Below are 15,160 nucleotides of genomic sequence, written 5' to 3' on the forward strand. Positions count from 1 at the left end.
CCCTTATATAGGACATGTTTTTACCAATCTGTATAATATCATTGATTTGACTTTGTAAAGTGCCTCGAGATGACATGTTTCATGAATTGGCACTATATAAATAAAATTTAACATCTATCTATCTATCTATCTATCTATCTATCTATCTATCTATCTATCTATCTATCTATCTATCTATCTATCTATCTATCTATCTATCTCTCTCTCTCTCTCTCTCTCTCTCTCTCTATATATATATATATATATATATATATATATATATATATATATATATATATATATATTTACTACTGACATTTGCAGAAATACATAGTTCCTAATAAGAAACAACCAATCACAGTCAAGAGGAATGTAATATATACAGATGGAATTCAGCTTGCAGCCAAAGTTAAAACATAGGCACAGCTTCCGCTGTGAGGGAGGAACTGTGGAGGGAGCGCTGTAGCGTTGTAGAGGGCAAGGGAGTCCAAGGGTTTCTCTGAACTTCCTACTGCAGCTTTAAGTTGCAAAAAATAAAACACTTCAGATTCTACTTAGACTTGTGCACTAAATACTTGAATTGATACCCTGAGAACAGAGTGTCATTACTAGCTTTTATCTCAAGTAATGAAGAGTGAAGACTATGTGAGCTACAAAGTTCTGCTGCTGGCCAGTGAAAGGATGATGTTGATTATTAGCCAGTGACACTGGTAGATCATTGTGGAATACCAATGTCTCATAATAATCCGTACATGTCGCCTGTTGCTTCAAACCTGAAGACTATTAAATTACTTTGGATCATTTAGGAAACAACATAAGCTTATTTTAAGATTGACATTCTCTCAGTGTTAACTGAGAAATAAGGAGGAAACTTTTCAAAATGAAGACCAATCCCTGGTTCCTAAATTCAGAAGTCAACACTTTCAATTATTACTACACTTTACCTCATTCATTCTGTTGTAATTTATACTTTAGATTTGAACATCTTTACTGTTTAGAATTGAGAACATATGTTTTAAATGTGCATTTCGAAGATAGTTTCCCAATGACATTTTAATACTCCAGTTCAGAGTGAGCATAGGAAAACACTCCAAACCCTATTTAGTGCAAAATATAATGAAATAAGACAATAAATAAGACAATAAGTAGATAAAGATATTACGGTGTTTGTATTGCATTACAAAGACAAAAATTACTTTGAGTCAATCAGAAATTCAACATTGTCTATTTCTTTTAGCATAAATGCTTACTTTTATTCGTAATAGGATAACTATTACACTTGATCTATTTTCAAAATAATATCAAGCAGCCTTTAGTATTTTTTTGGATGGTGAGTCAAATGTTAAAAGATTAAAATATAACTTTTAATAAATATTAAAATATTGAAAGAAAATTATCAAATGTACATGTGGTAATTTAGGCTTATAAGCAATCAGTACAGGTTTAGAGTTGTTGGAGTTGCACTGGATGTTGTATATTTCATGAGGAAAACATTTCTTTCAGTCGCTAGAAACTTAAGACCTGACTGTGACATTTTGGCAGAAGACAATGCATATGTCTTGGACTTTCCCCTTGTACACTTGAGACTCAACCCCAGAAAAAATTACTTATGAACATCTCTACTGCATAAGAAGAAAAAATACTGAAATAAAAAGGCCCTTTTTTGGCATGATAAGATTTTAAAGCCATTAGCATTATAAGTTATATACGTATTTGTAAACAAAGAATCAAAAAGCGAATAACAGCCAAGGAGAATTTATAAACAAACCAACTAAATGATAAACATTTATGCTATGATAATACTATCCAGACTAATGTAATGAATTTGTTTGCTACGTAAAGATCCCTAATGTTTAGAAAATTGCTTTGGCATACTAGCTTGGCATAACATAAATCTGCAAAAAGTGCAGCCTCGTTGCACATTACTGACTCCTAAAAAGCGAAGTCTGCAGCTAAGCTAATTTAGGAATTATTTAATTTCTGTTCAGTGTAATCAAGATTTTTAGCATGTCTGAAAATAACTTACTAATCATGTAGCAAAAAGGTTATTGTGGCTTGATAGTTTATCAATACCATAGTCAGAGGTGAATAAATGCAAGCGCAAACATAATATAAGCTGTAGATATTATTGCACATAGCTCAAGCTATTAACTTTGTTCTGGCTCAAAAAACATTTAATGTATGTATTCATTTTATGAGTTATCTTCTTCAAAGGAAACACAAGAGGCAAAGCTTATAGTCGCAGCAAATCTGCATTGTTATGACATGTACATACCTTCACCGGTCAGACTTTAGTAACACAACGCAGAGGAAGAGAGTGAGGAGGATAGCCTGAAGATGGAATGATACATGAATGTTAGGATTTTATGGGAAAAGGATGATTCTTGGTAAGACACAGTAGGTAAAGCAAAAAGGTTGAAAGACAGAATGGGGCCAATATAAGACTGGGAAAAATATCTTCTTTTTATGATAACACAACTGACTCAGAAACTGTTCTCTGTCATATCAGCAAATGGGACTTTAGTGGCAGGCAGACCTTTTTGTGCCTCTTTGGATCACTTGATTATTATATGAATTTTTTTCAAACTATTGATTACTGTGTCAAGATATTACTTTAGTTTTTCCTTATCACTGGGTATCTGTATTTAATAATTCTCAGTAACTAGTCTTCTCTCACTCACACACCGGTAGTCACCCCAGTGTTTTTTCTCAAAACTTGGAAGGAGGTGGTATTTTACCTAATGGAAAGAGGCTCAGACTCTTTCCATTAAGAAATTCCATTATGCAATTGACTGTCAACGGTGCCTACATGCAAACACAATACTCAAGTTAGTCCCTCGATGCAATCGGCTGGGTTACCTTAGAAGAGAAAACCTTTTGACATATTTGAATTATAAAATGAACTTGTCTGTAGTGTTTGATAAAAAAAAAAACATTATGTCAGAACAAGCAGAGAACCCGATATTTAGACAGAAATGGAGTGTGCATTTAGAAGGTTTATTTATAAAGACGGTCAGCCCTAAAGCTGGTAAAATTCTGACAGCTCTGGGCAGGAGCTCTCAACAGTTCTGGCCAGGCACTCCGTGGTAGCACTGGGCAGGATCCGTGGTGAGGTAGCTGACAGGTTTAAACTGCTTGATAAGAATCGTGGTTGAGGTACAAAGTCTAGGTAGAAGTCCAGAAACCCAGTATATAACAACAGAGCTGCAGGTATACTGAACAAGGTTAATTGTGCTGCAGCGAGAGGACAATCGCTGTTCAACAGATCACTATCATAACATGGAACAGGAGGAGAGTGAGGGAACAGACAGTTGAGCCAGAATTATAACAAAAAAGGATCAAATTAGAATGTATATTATTGACTTTGAATCTGTTTGTATGATAGGACTGATTTTTTATTTTTAAGTGCTTTAAGAATACTTGTTGCTAATGTGTGGTATATAAATAATAAGTTAATTTGGAAGCAGAGTTGTGAGTTTCAAACAAAAGTCTTTAAAAAGCTAGAACTTCTAAGTACCCAGTAATTGAAGGAAAAAAAGAACAGGGTTTGCTTTTAGTTCTGTTGCCTGGCTGACAGTCAAAGCGTTGTTAGCCCAAAGATTTTTTGTTGTAGCGCTTGAAAAGCAAAATAAATTTTAAAGGCGTATTGTTACAAACTCAAACTGTGTGCTTAATTTATGATGCCACTGAAACTTGAAGATCATGTTTTCATGTAATTATTAATACAGGTTTAATTACTAAGGTATAATAAGGTTAATTAATTATCACAAAACAACTTAGACTGCAACCAAATGTCATCACAAATCATCCGAGTTCCTCTAAATTCTTCTGGTTCTTTACCTGTGATTTATGTACATCTGTTACTTAGTCAGGTTAGTTAGTAGGTTACATGTTCAGAATATTTTCAATATTTGGCATTGCTTTTGCAGTTTTTTTATGTATTTTGACTTTTTAGTTTTTACTTTCAAATATGTACATTCAACTTTCATTTTTTTCTCACAATTCCTTAGTTTGCTACAGAATGTACATTTAAATGCACATAAGATATATATTTATGGTTTCTTAGGTTGGTCTCAAAGTAACAAATAAGATTCTATCCCAGAGTTGGCCAGTATTCATTTTAACCATGTGAGGTTTATTCAGATTATATGCAAGTCTACAGTATTACTGTCTAGTGAAAAAGGCTTGCAGTCACATTATTCTATCCATACATCCATCTTAAATTCTTGGGCATTTACATCTCCTCAGACCTTTCCTGGACTGTGAACACCTCCTACCTGGTGAAGAAGGCCCAACAACAGCTCTTCTTCCTCAGGAAACTGAAACGGTGTGGACTTTCCACTAAACTGCTAAAGAACTTCTATAGAGCTACCATAGAGAGTTTCTTATGTCTCCGCATAACCGTATTGTATGGAAGCTGCACAGTGCAGGAGAGAAAGGATTTAGCATAGGTGGTGAGAGCAGCGCAGGAAATTGTGGGATGCCCTCTGCAGGATTTAGACTCAGTTTATGCAGAACGAGTCCAAAGAAGGGCCAGATGCAGCCACAGGCAATAAACTGTTTGCCCCTCTCCCATCAGGTAAATGCTTCAGAAGCATTAAATCCAAAACAAATAAACTTAGAAACAGCTTCTTTCCAAGAGCTGTCTCCCCTGATGGGAGGCTGTGGTCCTAAATTTAAATGTTAAAATCATCCACTGTTATTGCCGTGGTTTATCAGCAGAGGGTGACAGACTCCTAATGAGAGTTTGTCCATCAAATGTTCATCATATGTTACAACCATATATTACAATGCATCTAATGTCAAATATGTTATAGTCCATCATAGGTTAAAATCACTTTACTGTTGTTGCCCATTTTCTCTCTCTTCTCTTCTCTCAGGAATATCTAAATGCACATTTCTGTAAATTAAGCCTAAAATCGTTGCATAAAAGCACCTTATGACCTCATTATTTGTTATAAGTGACTCATACAACTAATCCATGTAACATTGGCTTCCTGTTAAATCAAGAATAGAATTATCTCTGTCACGTATAAAGCCCTTAATAATCAAGCTCCATCAGAGCTCTGATTACCCTGTATGTTGCTAACAGAGCACTTTGCTCTCAGACTGCAGGTCTACTGGTGGTTCCTGGAGTCTTTAAAAGTAGAATAGGAGGCAGATCCTTTAGTTATCAGGCTCCTCTCCTGTGGAACCAACTCCCAGTTTTGGTCCATGAGGCAGACACCCTGTCTACTTTTAAGACAAGGCTTAAAACTTTCCTTTTTGACAAAGCTTAAAATTAGAATGGCTTATGTTACCACAAGATATCTCTGTAGTTATGCTGCTATAAGGCTAGGCTGCTGGAGGACATCAAGGTCTATTTTTCTCACTCTGCTGAGTTCTCCTACTGTTCTTCAATTTGCATTGCTTATTGTTACTTCATTTTTTACCTTTTTGTTCTCTGTCATTTTTTTTCTTCTTCATAGTAGGTACACCTGGTCTGGCATTCTGTTAGCTATGACATCATCCAGGGAAGACAGATCTCCTGCTATTACCATGTAACATAGAAAAGATTTCTGGATCTATGTGTGCTTCTGTGCTTTTTTGTCTCTTTTATTGTGTCTCTGCTCTGACTTCTCTAACCCCCAGTCGGTCGAGGCAGATGACCGTTCACACTGAGCCTGGTTCTGCTGGAGGTTCTTCCTTCGAATTAAAGGGGAGTTTTCTCTTCTGTCGCTTCATGCTTGCTCAGTATGAGGGATTGCTGCAAAACCATGGACAATGTAGACGACTCTCCCTGTGGCTCTACACTGTTTGAATGCTGAATGCATTCAGTGAATGCTGCTTGTCAAGACTTGATGCAATCTACTGGGTTTCCTTAGATAGTAAACTTTTTGACCAATCTGTATAATCTGATCCAATCTGTATAATCTGATTGAATTTGACTTTGGAATGTGCCTTGAGATGATATGTATCATGAATTGGCACTATATAAATAAAATTTAATTGAATGGCTAATTGCACTCGCGAAGGGACAGATATAAACGTTTTGATCTTTCTTATCTTTTTTAATCTTTTGCACGTTACAGTTTGCTTGTTTTACACAAGCAAACTGTAACCTTTGTTGATTGCCTGTTTTCTGTTAGGTGGAGTGTCCAAAAAGATATTTCACCATGGTAATACGTGGTGACAATAAAGAATCTTTGAAATCTTTGATCTTCTCTATTCGCTTGTCCTTGCAGGATCACAGGGTAGATGGTACCTGTCTCCAGTGGTCACTGTTTCTAATTAATTTTAAACTTTTGGAAGTCCATGATTTAAGATGTAAACTGATAAAGGAAATTAATATCAACCCAGTTTGCTGTTGTGATGACCCGAATAACTAGGACTTTTCATAGGCATTTCATAACCATCTACACCCTGAAAGATGTGACTGAAACACCATACATGTTGGTCTAGTTAGGAAGCGAAACAAGTGACAAGGATTCAAAAGATAAAAGCAAGAAAAAATCTGGAGGAGAAATGTTTCTATGAAACAGTCCAGTTGCCTCCTGTAGAGATGAACAACTAAAAGTTACAGTAGTTGCACCATCAAGCACTCGTGCGCTATTTAGACAATATATTAATTAAAAATGGAGTGGTCATCTTATTATAAATATTGAGAAATGGTGGATGAACAGCAACAAATAATTAATTTAAGTGAAGTTGTGACTTTTGGAACAATTTGACTTCACCCGTCCAACTGGGATATGGTAGTAGCACGTTTACCAGCTCTTTTACTACTAGTATTCCTTAAGCTCAGGTGAAGGGGTGGCACAAACCGCTAGACACATTCTGAAGACGCCTCATTCACGTCTGGTTCTGATGTGTTATACAGCGATTCCATCTGCAATAGTGTAAGCTCAGCTGTACTAATGATGGTGAGGCAAATTAGAATTCCAGTCCAGTTTTGGAGCATGAACTTTTAAAGTTATCAGGGAATTTATGTTAGAGTCAAGATGGATTACCCAGAAAAATCATTAGCAGGTGAAAATTCTACAAGCTCATGACTATGCATGTGTGTGATCCTACACAAAAAACAGTAAGATGTGAAAAAATATGTTGCAGATGCTGAGGATGGACGGTCACAAGTGATGCTGGCCTGGTTAGTGCATCTAACAATCACAGTAAATGTGCAGGTTTGTAGCTGTTACAGAGATGTTCAACCATTTATGGACTGTTTCATAAGATTGATAGTAATAGGGACAGCAACTCAACATTGTTGAGGTTGGTAGGCAATCTATCTTGGTATCCATGTTTTGTTTAAATATTGGTAATGTTTACATTACACTGTTCTGTTTTTATTTCATGATTCTCAGTTAAGGTAACATTGCTATGAATTACTTAAATGAGTTGGCTGTTGTGATAAACAATCACAACTAACTGTTGTTATGCCATCATGATGTGACAAACTGCAACTCCCAGCATGCAACAGAGTTGGGACGACTGTCCCGCAACAAATCTTATCTTGTCACCATGTAGACCGACTATAAAATGCAAAGGCGGAATATTTTTTTCTTCTGTTTGGGCAGTTTGCAGTGTTGAGAAGACGTTCACCATACTCCTGCATTGGGCCCCCCACGTGGCCCGTGATTTGATTCTTGGCTGGTCCAAGCTTCACCACATTACTACTTTCCCCTGCACCCCGACAGGGAGGTCTTGACTTTAAAATTAATGTTAATAAACATTTTTATCCAACTGGAAGTTCCATTATCCTCCAGAGATCAACAAGATCCGCTCGTTTTTGTTTTGGCAAAACAAATCATCGGAGAAGCTCCCAGGGAACGTGGTGTTTTCCTGCTCCTCAGTGAACTCTGCCAAGCCTACCCGAGTTTGGGATCAACGGACGCTGGGTCATGCAGCATCAATCTCCTCACTGGAGCTACATAAAGTACAAGGATTTTCTTTTTTTTATTTCCCTTCTTCACCCGTAAGGTGGTATTTAACTGTGCTGAATATTTCCAATGTGTGCATGCATTATAAGTGATAAAGTGATGATGGTAGATAAACTGGCTGTGCCGATCGGCTGAATTAGATTCCTTTTATAGACTTCTTTCCTTGTCTCTCTCTCTCTTACTCCCCCCCCCCCTTTCGGGTTTCCCACACTTTGTCGAAGTCTTTGTCTCAACTGGCTACTAGCCCTACATTCAAAGCCCACCTTCACACTAGACTGGTGAGTTAGCTGTGATCTCGGAACTGCCATCTTATGCACGACACGCATGGTCGGAGGTCATACGTCATCAGGACTGCCTCCGCACGCAAGGTTGGAGGTCATATGTCGTCATAGTCGCCATCTTGGATGGGACAACGAGTAGTCCAAAGCTGTTAGCCTTAGGCTGTTATGAAGTAACGCTAGCTTAGCTATCGTTAGCCAATTGCTACCCTGAAGCCGGACTAGAACGAGTTAGATGCTAACCGTGCATGAATAGTGCTGGTGGCTAATTTTGACAGAAGCGTTCCCCATATTCAGCTTCAGGTCTGTTTCGGTAGACCAGCTTTGGTACCTCAGAGCTATTTAGCCAATGTTCTTTCAATGTTGTTACCTCAAAGTGCTGACATGTTGGTTGTGATGGTTAATGTTGATGTCAATAAGGCTTCTAATCAACTGTGAATTGATTATACATTGCTACCACTCAATTAATTGATTGACTTTATTTTGATTTGTTTTCTTCTCGTGTTCTGTTGAGTTTGCAACTCTGGTACATATAAGATTTTACCATATTACTGTCCAGTCCTATGGTTCTGAGCACAACAAGGCAAAGATCCATCCCAGAAAAATTGTTTGCTCCTCTCAAAATGGTAGCAGGTTTTTAAAAACCTTTCAGGTCTACAGAATTTGCCCCAATCAGTTGAATAAATAAAACATCTCTAATTGTTGTTTGGGCTGTAAGAAGCCACTTGACTTTCAAGAAAAACAACATGAAATCAACAAACCAATATACAGTACAGCATTTGCTTTCACCCTGGGACCCATCCACAAAAGACAACCACTCCCTCAAGTCTTGTATTTTATTTCTAGTTTGTTGTATGATATTTATGTTTAATGTTCTCATTCAGTTTTTAATACAGTGTTTATACTTCCCTTTCATTGTGTATAATAAATCTAATCATGAAAAAGTCTGGTGATATCAAGTCATATGCAAACATGGGTGAAAATGTTATGGTATGCACTTATTTAGAGACAGCCTTAATGTGTAAGTATCAGAGTGAGAATAGGCTGGGTTTGAGGAGGAGAAGGAGGAGGAAGAAGAGGAGCATGAGTGTAACAATTGTAGGTGTGAACCCGAAATTCAGCCCAACACAGAGTTACAAAAAAGGGTTTATTGAAAAAAACAAAAACAGACCAGGAAATGGAGGTGGAGCCAGTCTTGAGCCGATGCAGGTGGAGCACGTACACAAACTTGAAAAAAAAAAAAAAACACGCCAGCAGGGCAGGAGTGAGGTGATGTCCCATGATGAGAAGTGACGATCTGGCAGCGAGTGGGTCAGTGAAGCAGGTACATGAAGGCAGGTGAAGTCCAAAAATCCAAAGAAGAAAACAACCTCAAAAAGGGTGAAGCAAACTCTCTGGCACATGTCCAGGAGGCAGACCCTGGCATAGCAGATTCTTTGGAGGCCCTCCTAGATGTAACTTGGGCTTGGATGGATGACAGAGCAGGATCCTGGGAGGCCGGCGTGGAATCAGATCAGCACTCCTGAACAACACCCTGCAACGGCCTGGAGCTTGGCGTCCAATGGAACCGGGCTCTTGGTGTCTCGACGAGACCCTGGGTGCTGAGATAGTTGCAAGGGCTCATTGCGGTCCTCAGTGACAGCTGGTAGGCCAGGCTGAGTGCCCTTGTCGACCATGTCAAGGGCAAAAACTGGAGGTTGATCCACCTGGACCTCCTCCTTGAAGACATTTGGTGCCAAGACAGGAGGCACATGCACCCACAGAGACAGGAGGCGCGGCGTCCGCTGGGCCCACGTAGGCAGGAACAGGACCAGGGACTTTCATCCCGATGAGGATGGGCACGGAAGCATCCCTAATGACGTGGACTGATTCCGTGGCTTAAGGAATGGAATCAGACTGACTTCTGGTAGTTGACTTCAGAACCGCAGGATAAGTTGGATGATGGTAAAAATTTCTTAATGCGATTCTATACTGCTCCTCCAGCTTCTTTAATCCTTCCTCTAATGCAGGAGAATAATGATGAATCAAGTCTTCTCTAAGCCTCTTGATCATCGGCACAAAAGTTCTAAACCTCTTCTCCACTTTCTCAAAAGTGAAATCAGAGGAATTGGTGGAAGGAGTGTTGAATGGTTCCCTGGTGACATACAAAGAAGTGGACCCAACAGGGATGGATGATGAGGAGGAAGTACCAGCTGGAGAAGCGGAGACCTCCTTCTGATTGTGTTGACATTGACCTGGGGAACCAAAGCACCAGGACGCTGAATCTGCAGCCCAGACCAGCCGTACAGAAGACTCAATGACTGGATTACTCACAGGGGGACAGGATTGGCGGTCGCGCGTCAGAGCTTACGGTGGTGAGGTGGCCCAAGAGCAAAGTTGCTGCTGGGGAGAGGGCATCTGGGACAGACAGCGGGAGGACAGCTCTCCAGCCTGGAACCCCCAAATGAAGCTCCCAAGATGACCTCAGGTAAGCATCTGACATCCTCCTCCATCCCAGACAGAGCCCAAGTGTCCATCATTATTAGACCGGATCATAAACTATGTGTCGCGTCGGGTTCATGGTGGCCAGATCATACTGTAAAGATTGTAAGTGTGAACCTGAAATTCAGCTGAACGCAGAGTTACAAAAAAGGGTTTATTGAAAAAGCAAAAACAGGCCAGGAGATAGAGGCAGTTTTGCCTGCTGCACCCTGGACATTTTCCAGCACCTTCCTCCTCTCATACACCCGGTTCTACTCTCCTCTGATCATCTCCACCTGCCGTCATTAATCAACCCGGACTTATTCCACCTGTCAGTCAACCTACTTAAGGACTCCTCAGCCAGCCCTTCATTGCTGGTTCGTCATCATCCTTCGCTGTAAGACTCTTGTCTCCCTACTGCCTTCCCTCGACCGCACTCCCCCCTCTCAGTTTGGATCCCGCTCCAAAGCGCTGCCCACTTGGATCCCGCTCCAAGCCCTGCTAGGGTCCCGTCAAGAAGCTTTCCTGCCACCCTTGGATTCCTTCCCAAGGCTCCGCTCGGATCCCGTTCCGAAACTCATCCAACAACCTTGGGTCCCGTCCCAACGCTCACTCACGATCCTCCAGCTCCTCCTGTCCGCCAGTTCCTGTCATCTACATCCACCTGCTCCACCCCGGAAAAGACTCTCTGGTTCTCATCCTCCACTAATCATCTCCTTCCATAAAACTCTTAAACTCTTTGTTAGTTGTACAAGTTAGCAGTACTAACTTGTTCAGTTAGTATGGCAGTTAGTATGGCAGTTGGAGGAGGTTAGCAGAGTCGACATTTTTGCTACATTTCTGTGTTCAACTACCTGAATTTATCACTAAAAAGCTAGCATTGTACATCGTGGTAAGATGGAGCTAAACAAAGTGACATGATTTCTGTGGGCAGTAAAAGAAGTTCACGGTCATCTACAGCATTAATACGAGCTAAACCAGAATCAGCTAGAACACGTCTTGCATTTGCCGAACAAAGCTAAAATAGAGAGGGCTGCTAAAGAGGCAGGGCACCAGAAAGAAAAGGCTGAAAGAGAAGCTACATATCAGCTGGAAAAGGCAAAGAAAGACGCTGAGCTAGAAGCGCTCACTATTCACAGAAAGGCAGCAATAGCTGAGGCTGAAGCAGCTGTGTGGAAAGCAGCGGACAGTATGAAAAAATATATGCTGCTAGATGAAGTAGGCCCATCGGAAGAGGATAAAATGGGAGGGACAGGAGAACACATTGTATCATACTTCGATCTGCACTCATATAAAAGCCATCCTTCTACCGACTTCTCAGCTCAGGCAGCTATTAATGCTACCCAGTCAACATGTCAGCCTCCTGATCTACAGTCATATGAAAAAGTTTGGGCACCCTTATTAATCTTAATTATTTTTATTTCTAAATATTTGGGTGTTTGCAACAGCTATTTTAGTTTGATATAATTAATAACTGATGGACACAGTTTATTGGACTAATAGAAAATGTGCAATATGCATTAAAACAAAAATTGACAGTTTCAAAAATGTGGGTACCCTAATCATTTTATTGATTTGAATACCCTTACCTACTTTTCACTGACTTACTGAAACACAAAATTGGTTTGGTAATTTCTCAAATCATGAGAAAATGTATTTAAGATGGCCAGTTGCAAATTGTCCTGCTGTTTAAATCTCCTCTGAAGATTCATCATGGGCACCTCAAAACAACTCTCAAATGATCTGAAAACAAAGATTGTTCAACATAGTTGTTCAGGGGAAGGATACAAAAATGTCATGATTTTAGATTCTGTCTTAGTTTTGGATTATGGAATAGTTTGAGTTTTGTTGTGGTTTGACTTTGTTCTTTGTTTTATAGTATCTGTCAGGGTTTTGCAAGCTTTCAGTTCAGTTCTGTCACTCACTTCCCTGCCTCTGATTAGTTCCAGCTGTTTTCCTGTAATTAGTTTTCACTCCATTTCACCTGTGCACTCCACTATTTAGTTCTGCCTTAGTCTTTAGTTCTCCGCCAGATCATTTACAAGCCCACGGTGAGTTTTGTTCCAGCGTTCTCTATTCTGATTGACCTGTTGATGCAAACCCGATTGCTTTTTGATTCTGAGCCAGTCTGTCCCCTGAATCTGTTTTGTCCTGCCCTGTCTGACTGATTGCCTGTTTTGCCGACCCGAATCTGCCTAAGGAATTTCCGAGCTTGCTTTATCCCTGTCGGTACTTCTGCCTGATTTTGGACTGCCATTTTTGACCATCGAGCCTGCCTGTCCCAGTCTTGTTTGTCTCAGAGCAATAAAACGTCTGAACCTGAAGCCTCTGCTTGTTAGCCTGAATACTGAGTCCACCCATTCAGTTCCGTTCCTGACAGAATGATCTGGCCCGTAAAACATGGATTCGTCGGCTAACAAGCAGCAGAACCAGAGTGTTCGCTCCGGGAGAATTATTGTTCTTGACGCTAAAACCTCGCTCCCTGTTATAAGTGAGAGTTACTCACCCAGAGACTCCGGTGTTTGCTCAGCTCATGGTTTTAATCCGGACCCGAGTTTGTATTTGGAGGTCGAAGCGGAAGTGGTGCGGGATCTTCGCCCCGATCTTTTTCTCTCCCTCCCTCCAGAAGAGGAGACGCAGGGAATGCTGCGGGCTCCGCCGATCCCAGCTCTACCGAAAGAGTTAGACCTCCAGCAAGTTCTGCCGTCCCGCCGTCGAAGGCGGGGACAGAAACCTGTGGGTCACTCCCCCACCTGTTCTGTTCGGCTGATAGTCGAGCCAGTCCAACGCACGTCCATTGCTGTTTCCTTAACTTGGTACACGGTCCCCACCACTCAGCTATATTATACACTGGAGTGCTAATCGCCCGCTGTTAGAACGAGTCGCTTTGAAGCCACCAGCCGCCATATTGGTACTCCCTATTTTCTTCCAGTAACTAGGGAATATGTAGCCTCGTGAGACCATCCTGATCTCGCGAGCTTTCAAGGTTTCACTCGCAGATCAGTCTGGCTACTCTCCGTTAAAGAAAATTTGGAGCCGTTCACCAAACGAATGTCCAATCAGCGTTGGCTTTGAGGCGGGTTGAGGTGTGACGCAACGAGAAGATCGACTATGGCTCTGGTTCAGTCTAAAGAACATGGCGGCTTCAGCCGATGAAACTAGCGTTAGCGTGGCTATCAAGCAAGTTTTATCGGCATTACAGAGTATTTCTTTGCTGAGCTAACGAGCCTTTTACCTGCAGCAGCAAGAGTAGCTTGGCTTGTGGTTGTGTTTTTGTCGTTGCTCGTAACAGAGCGACGACGAAGCATGTTGACGAGTACGTCATATGCTTCGTTAATCTGATTGGTTTATTTGGCTTGTCTATCACCAACATAGGCCAATCAGCTAACCAGTATTTTCGCCCCTTCCCAAAATTACTTCAACGGAAGGTTTCCAGATGGATATGCGAAGCAAATCTATCTGGCGGCGTCAGGTTAGGGAATATGTGTGCTACAGCATCGAATAACGATGATTTTCTCATTGTCGGGGGGGGGGGGTACTGAGTAAGTCATGTGCTGAAATATTTAGCATTTTATTTATTTAAATATATATATATCTAACATTTATAAATATATAAATAACAATATACAAAAACATACATATATATATATATATATATATATATATATATATATATATATATATGTTTTGCGTAATCGTGCAAACGTTAAGCCAATCGTGTATAGTGACGTAATCAGGAGGCGCAGGGCCCTGAGCAGATCTGACCACCCGAGCAGATCTGGTACCTACACCAGCTCGATAATTTCCCAAGAGTCTCAGCAAAAGAATGGACGAAGCTCCAGGAATTAGCAGATTTGTTAATGGAAGTGTAGTGCGCCAAGGAGGATGGCTACCTCCAAGCTCTCTCCTACCTGGATATCGCCTGCGGCATCGAACCCATAGTTGCGAAATTGCCCTATGGGCTTCATGAAAAATAAATTTCGGCTGGTTCAAAACACAAAGAAGAAAATAGAAGAAGATTTCCACCATTTGAGTTCTTCAGTAAGTTTGTGTGCAACGAAGCTCGTAAAAGGAATGATCCTAGCTTTGCTATCCTAGGTACTAGTGGCTTACCTGCAGAGTCTGAAAAACCCTTTTTTAAAAGCGCAAAGTACCCAATTTTAATTAACAAGACGGATATAGCCCCAACAAGTATAACCAAAGGAGTTAGTGACCCGAACAAAAGTTGTCCAATACATGGCAAGCCACATCCTCTCAAACGCTGCAAAGCCTTCAGAGCCAAGAAGCTGGAGGAACGAAAGGCCTTTATCAAAGAAAAGGAAATCTGCTTTAAGTGTTGTGGCTTCACAACTCACCTTGCTAAGGGCTGTATGAATGTGGTTAAGTGTTTGGAGTGTGATAGCACCTATCACGACTCCGCCATGCACCCTGGACCTGCACCTCAAGTCATGGCTCCCTCCACCACACAACGTCAGGGAGGAGGAACAGAGCGGCAGCATTGAAGCTGCTTACTCAAACTGCACTGAG

At 40.7% G+C, this 15,160-nt stretch overlaps 1 protein-coding gene across 5 annotated transcripts in view; it reads right to left on the reverse strand.

Moving 5' to 3' along the window:
- LOC105920265 (potassium voltage-gated channel subfamily C member 1) overlaps positions 1-15,160 on the reverse strand; it is a 296,659-nt gene that overhangs the window by 129,191 nt on the left and 152,308 nt on the right. Inside the window, exon 5 of one of the 5 annotated variants that reach the window (XM_036129350.1) lies at positions 2,255-2,310. The exons of the other annotated variants lie outside the window; for them this stretch is intronic. Within the exon in view, the coding sequence (XP_035985243.1) occupies positions 2,264-2,310 (47 nt within the window). The 3' untranslated portion in view covers positions 2,255-2,263. The remainder of the gene's footprint in view (positions 1-2,254; positions 2,311-15,160) is intronic. 5 annotated transcript variants of the gene reach the window in all.

Source organism: Fundulus heteroclitus, unplaced genomic scaffold (assembly GCF_011125445.2).
Source record: "Fundulus heteroclitus isolate FHET01 unplaced genomic scaffold, MU-UCD_Fhet_4.1 scaffold_160, whole genome shotgun sequence".
Lineage (NCBI taxonomy): Eukaryota > Metazoa > Chordata > Actinopteri > Cyprinodontiformes > Fundulidae > Fundulus > Fundulus heteroclitus.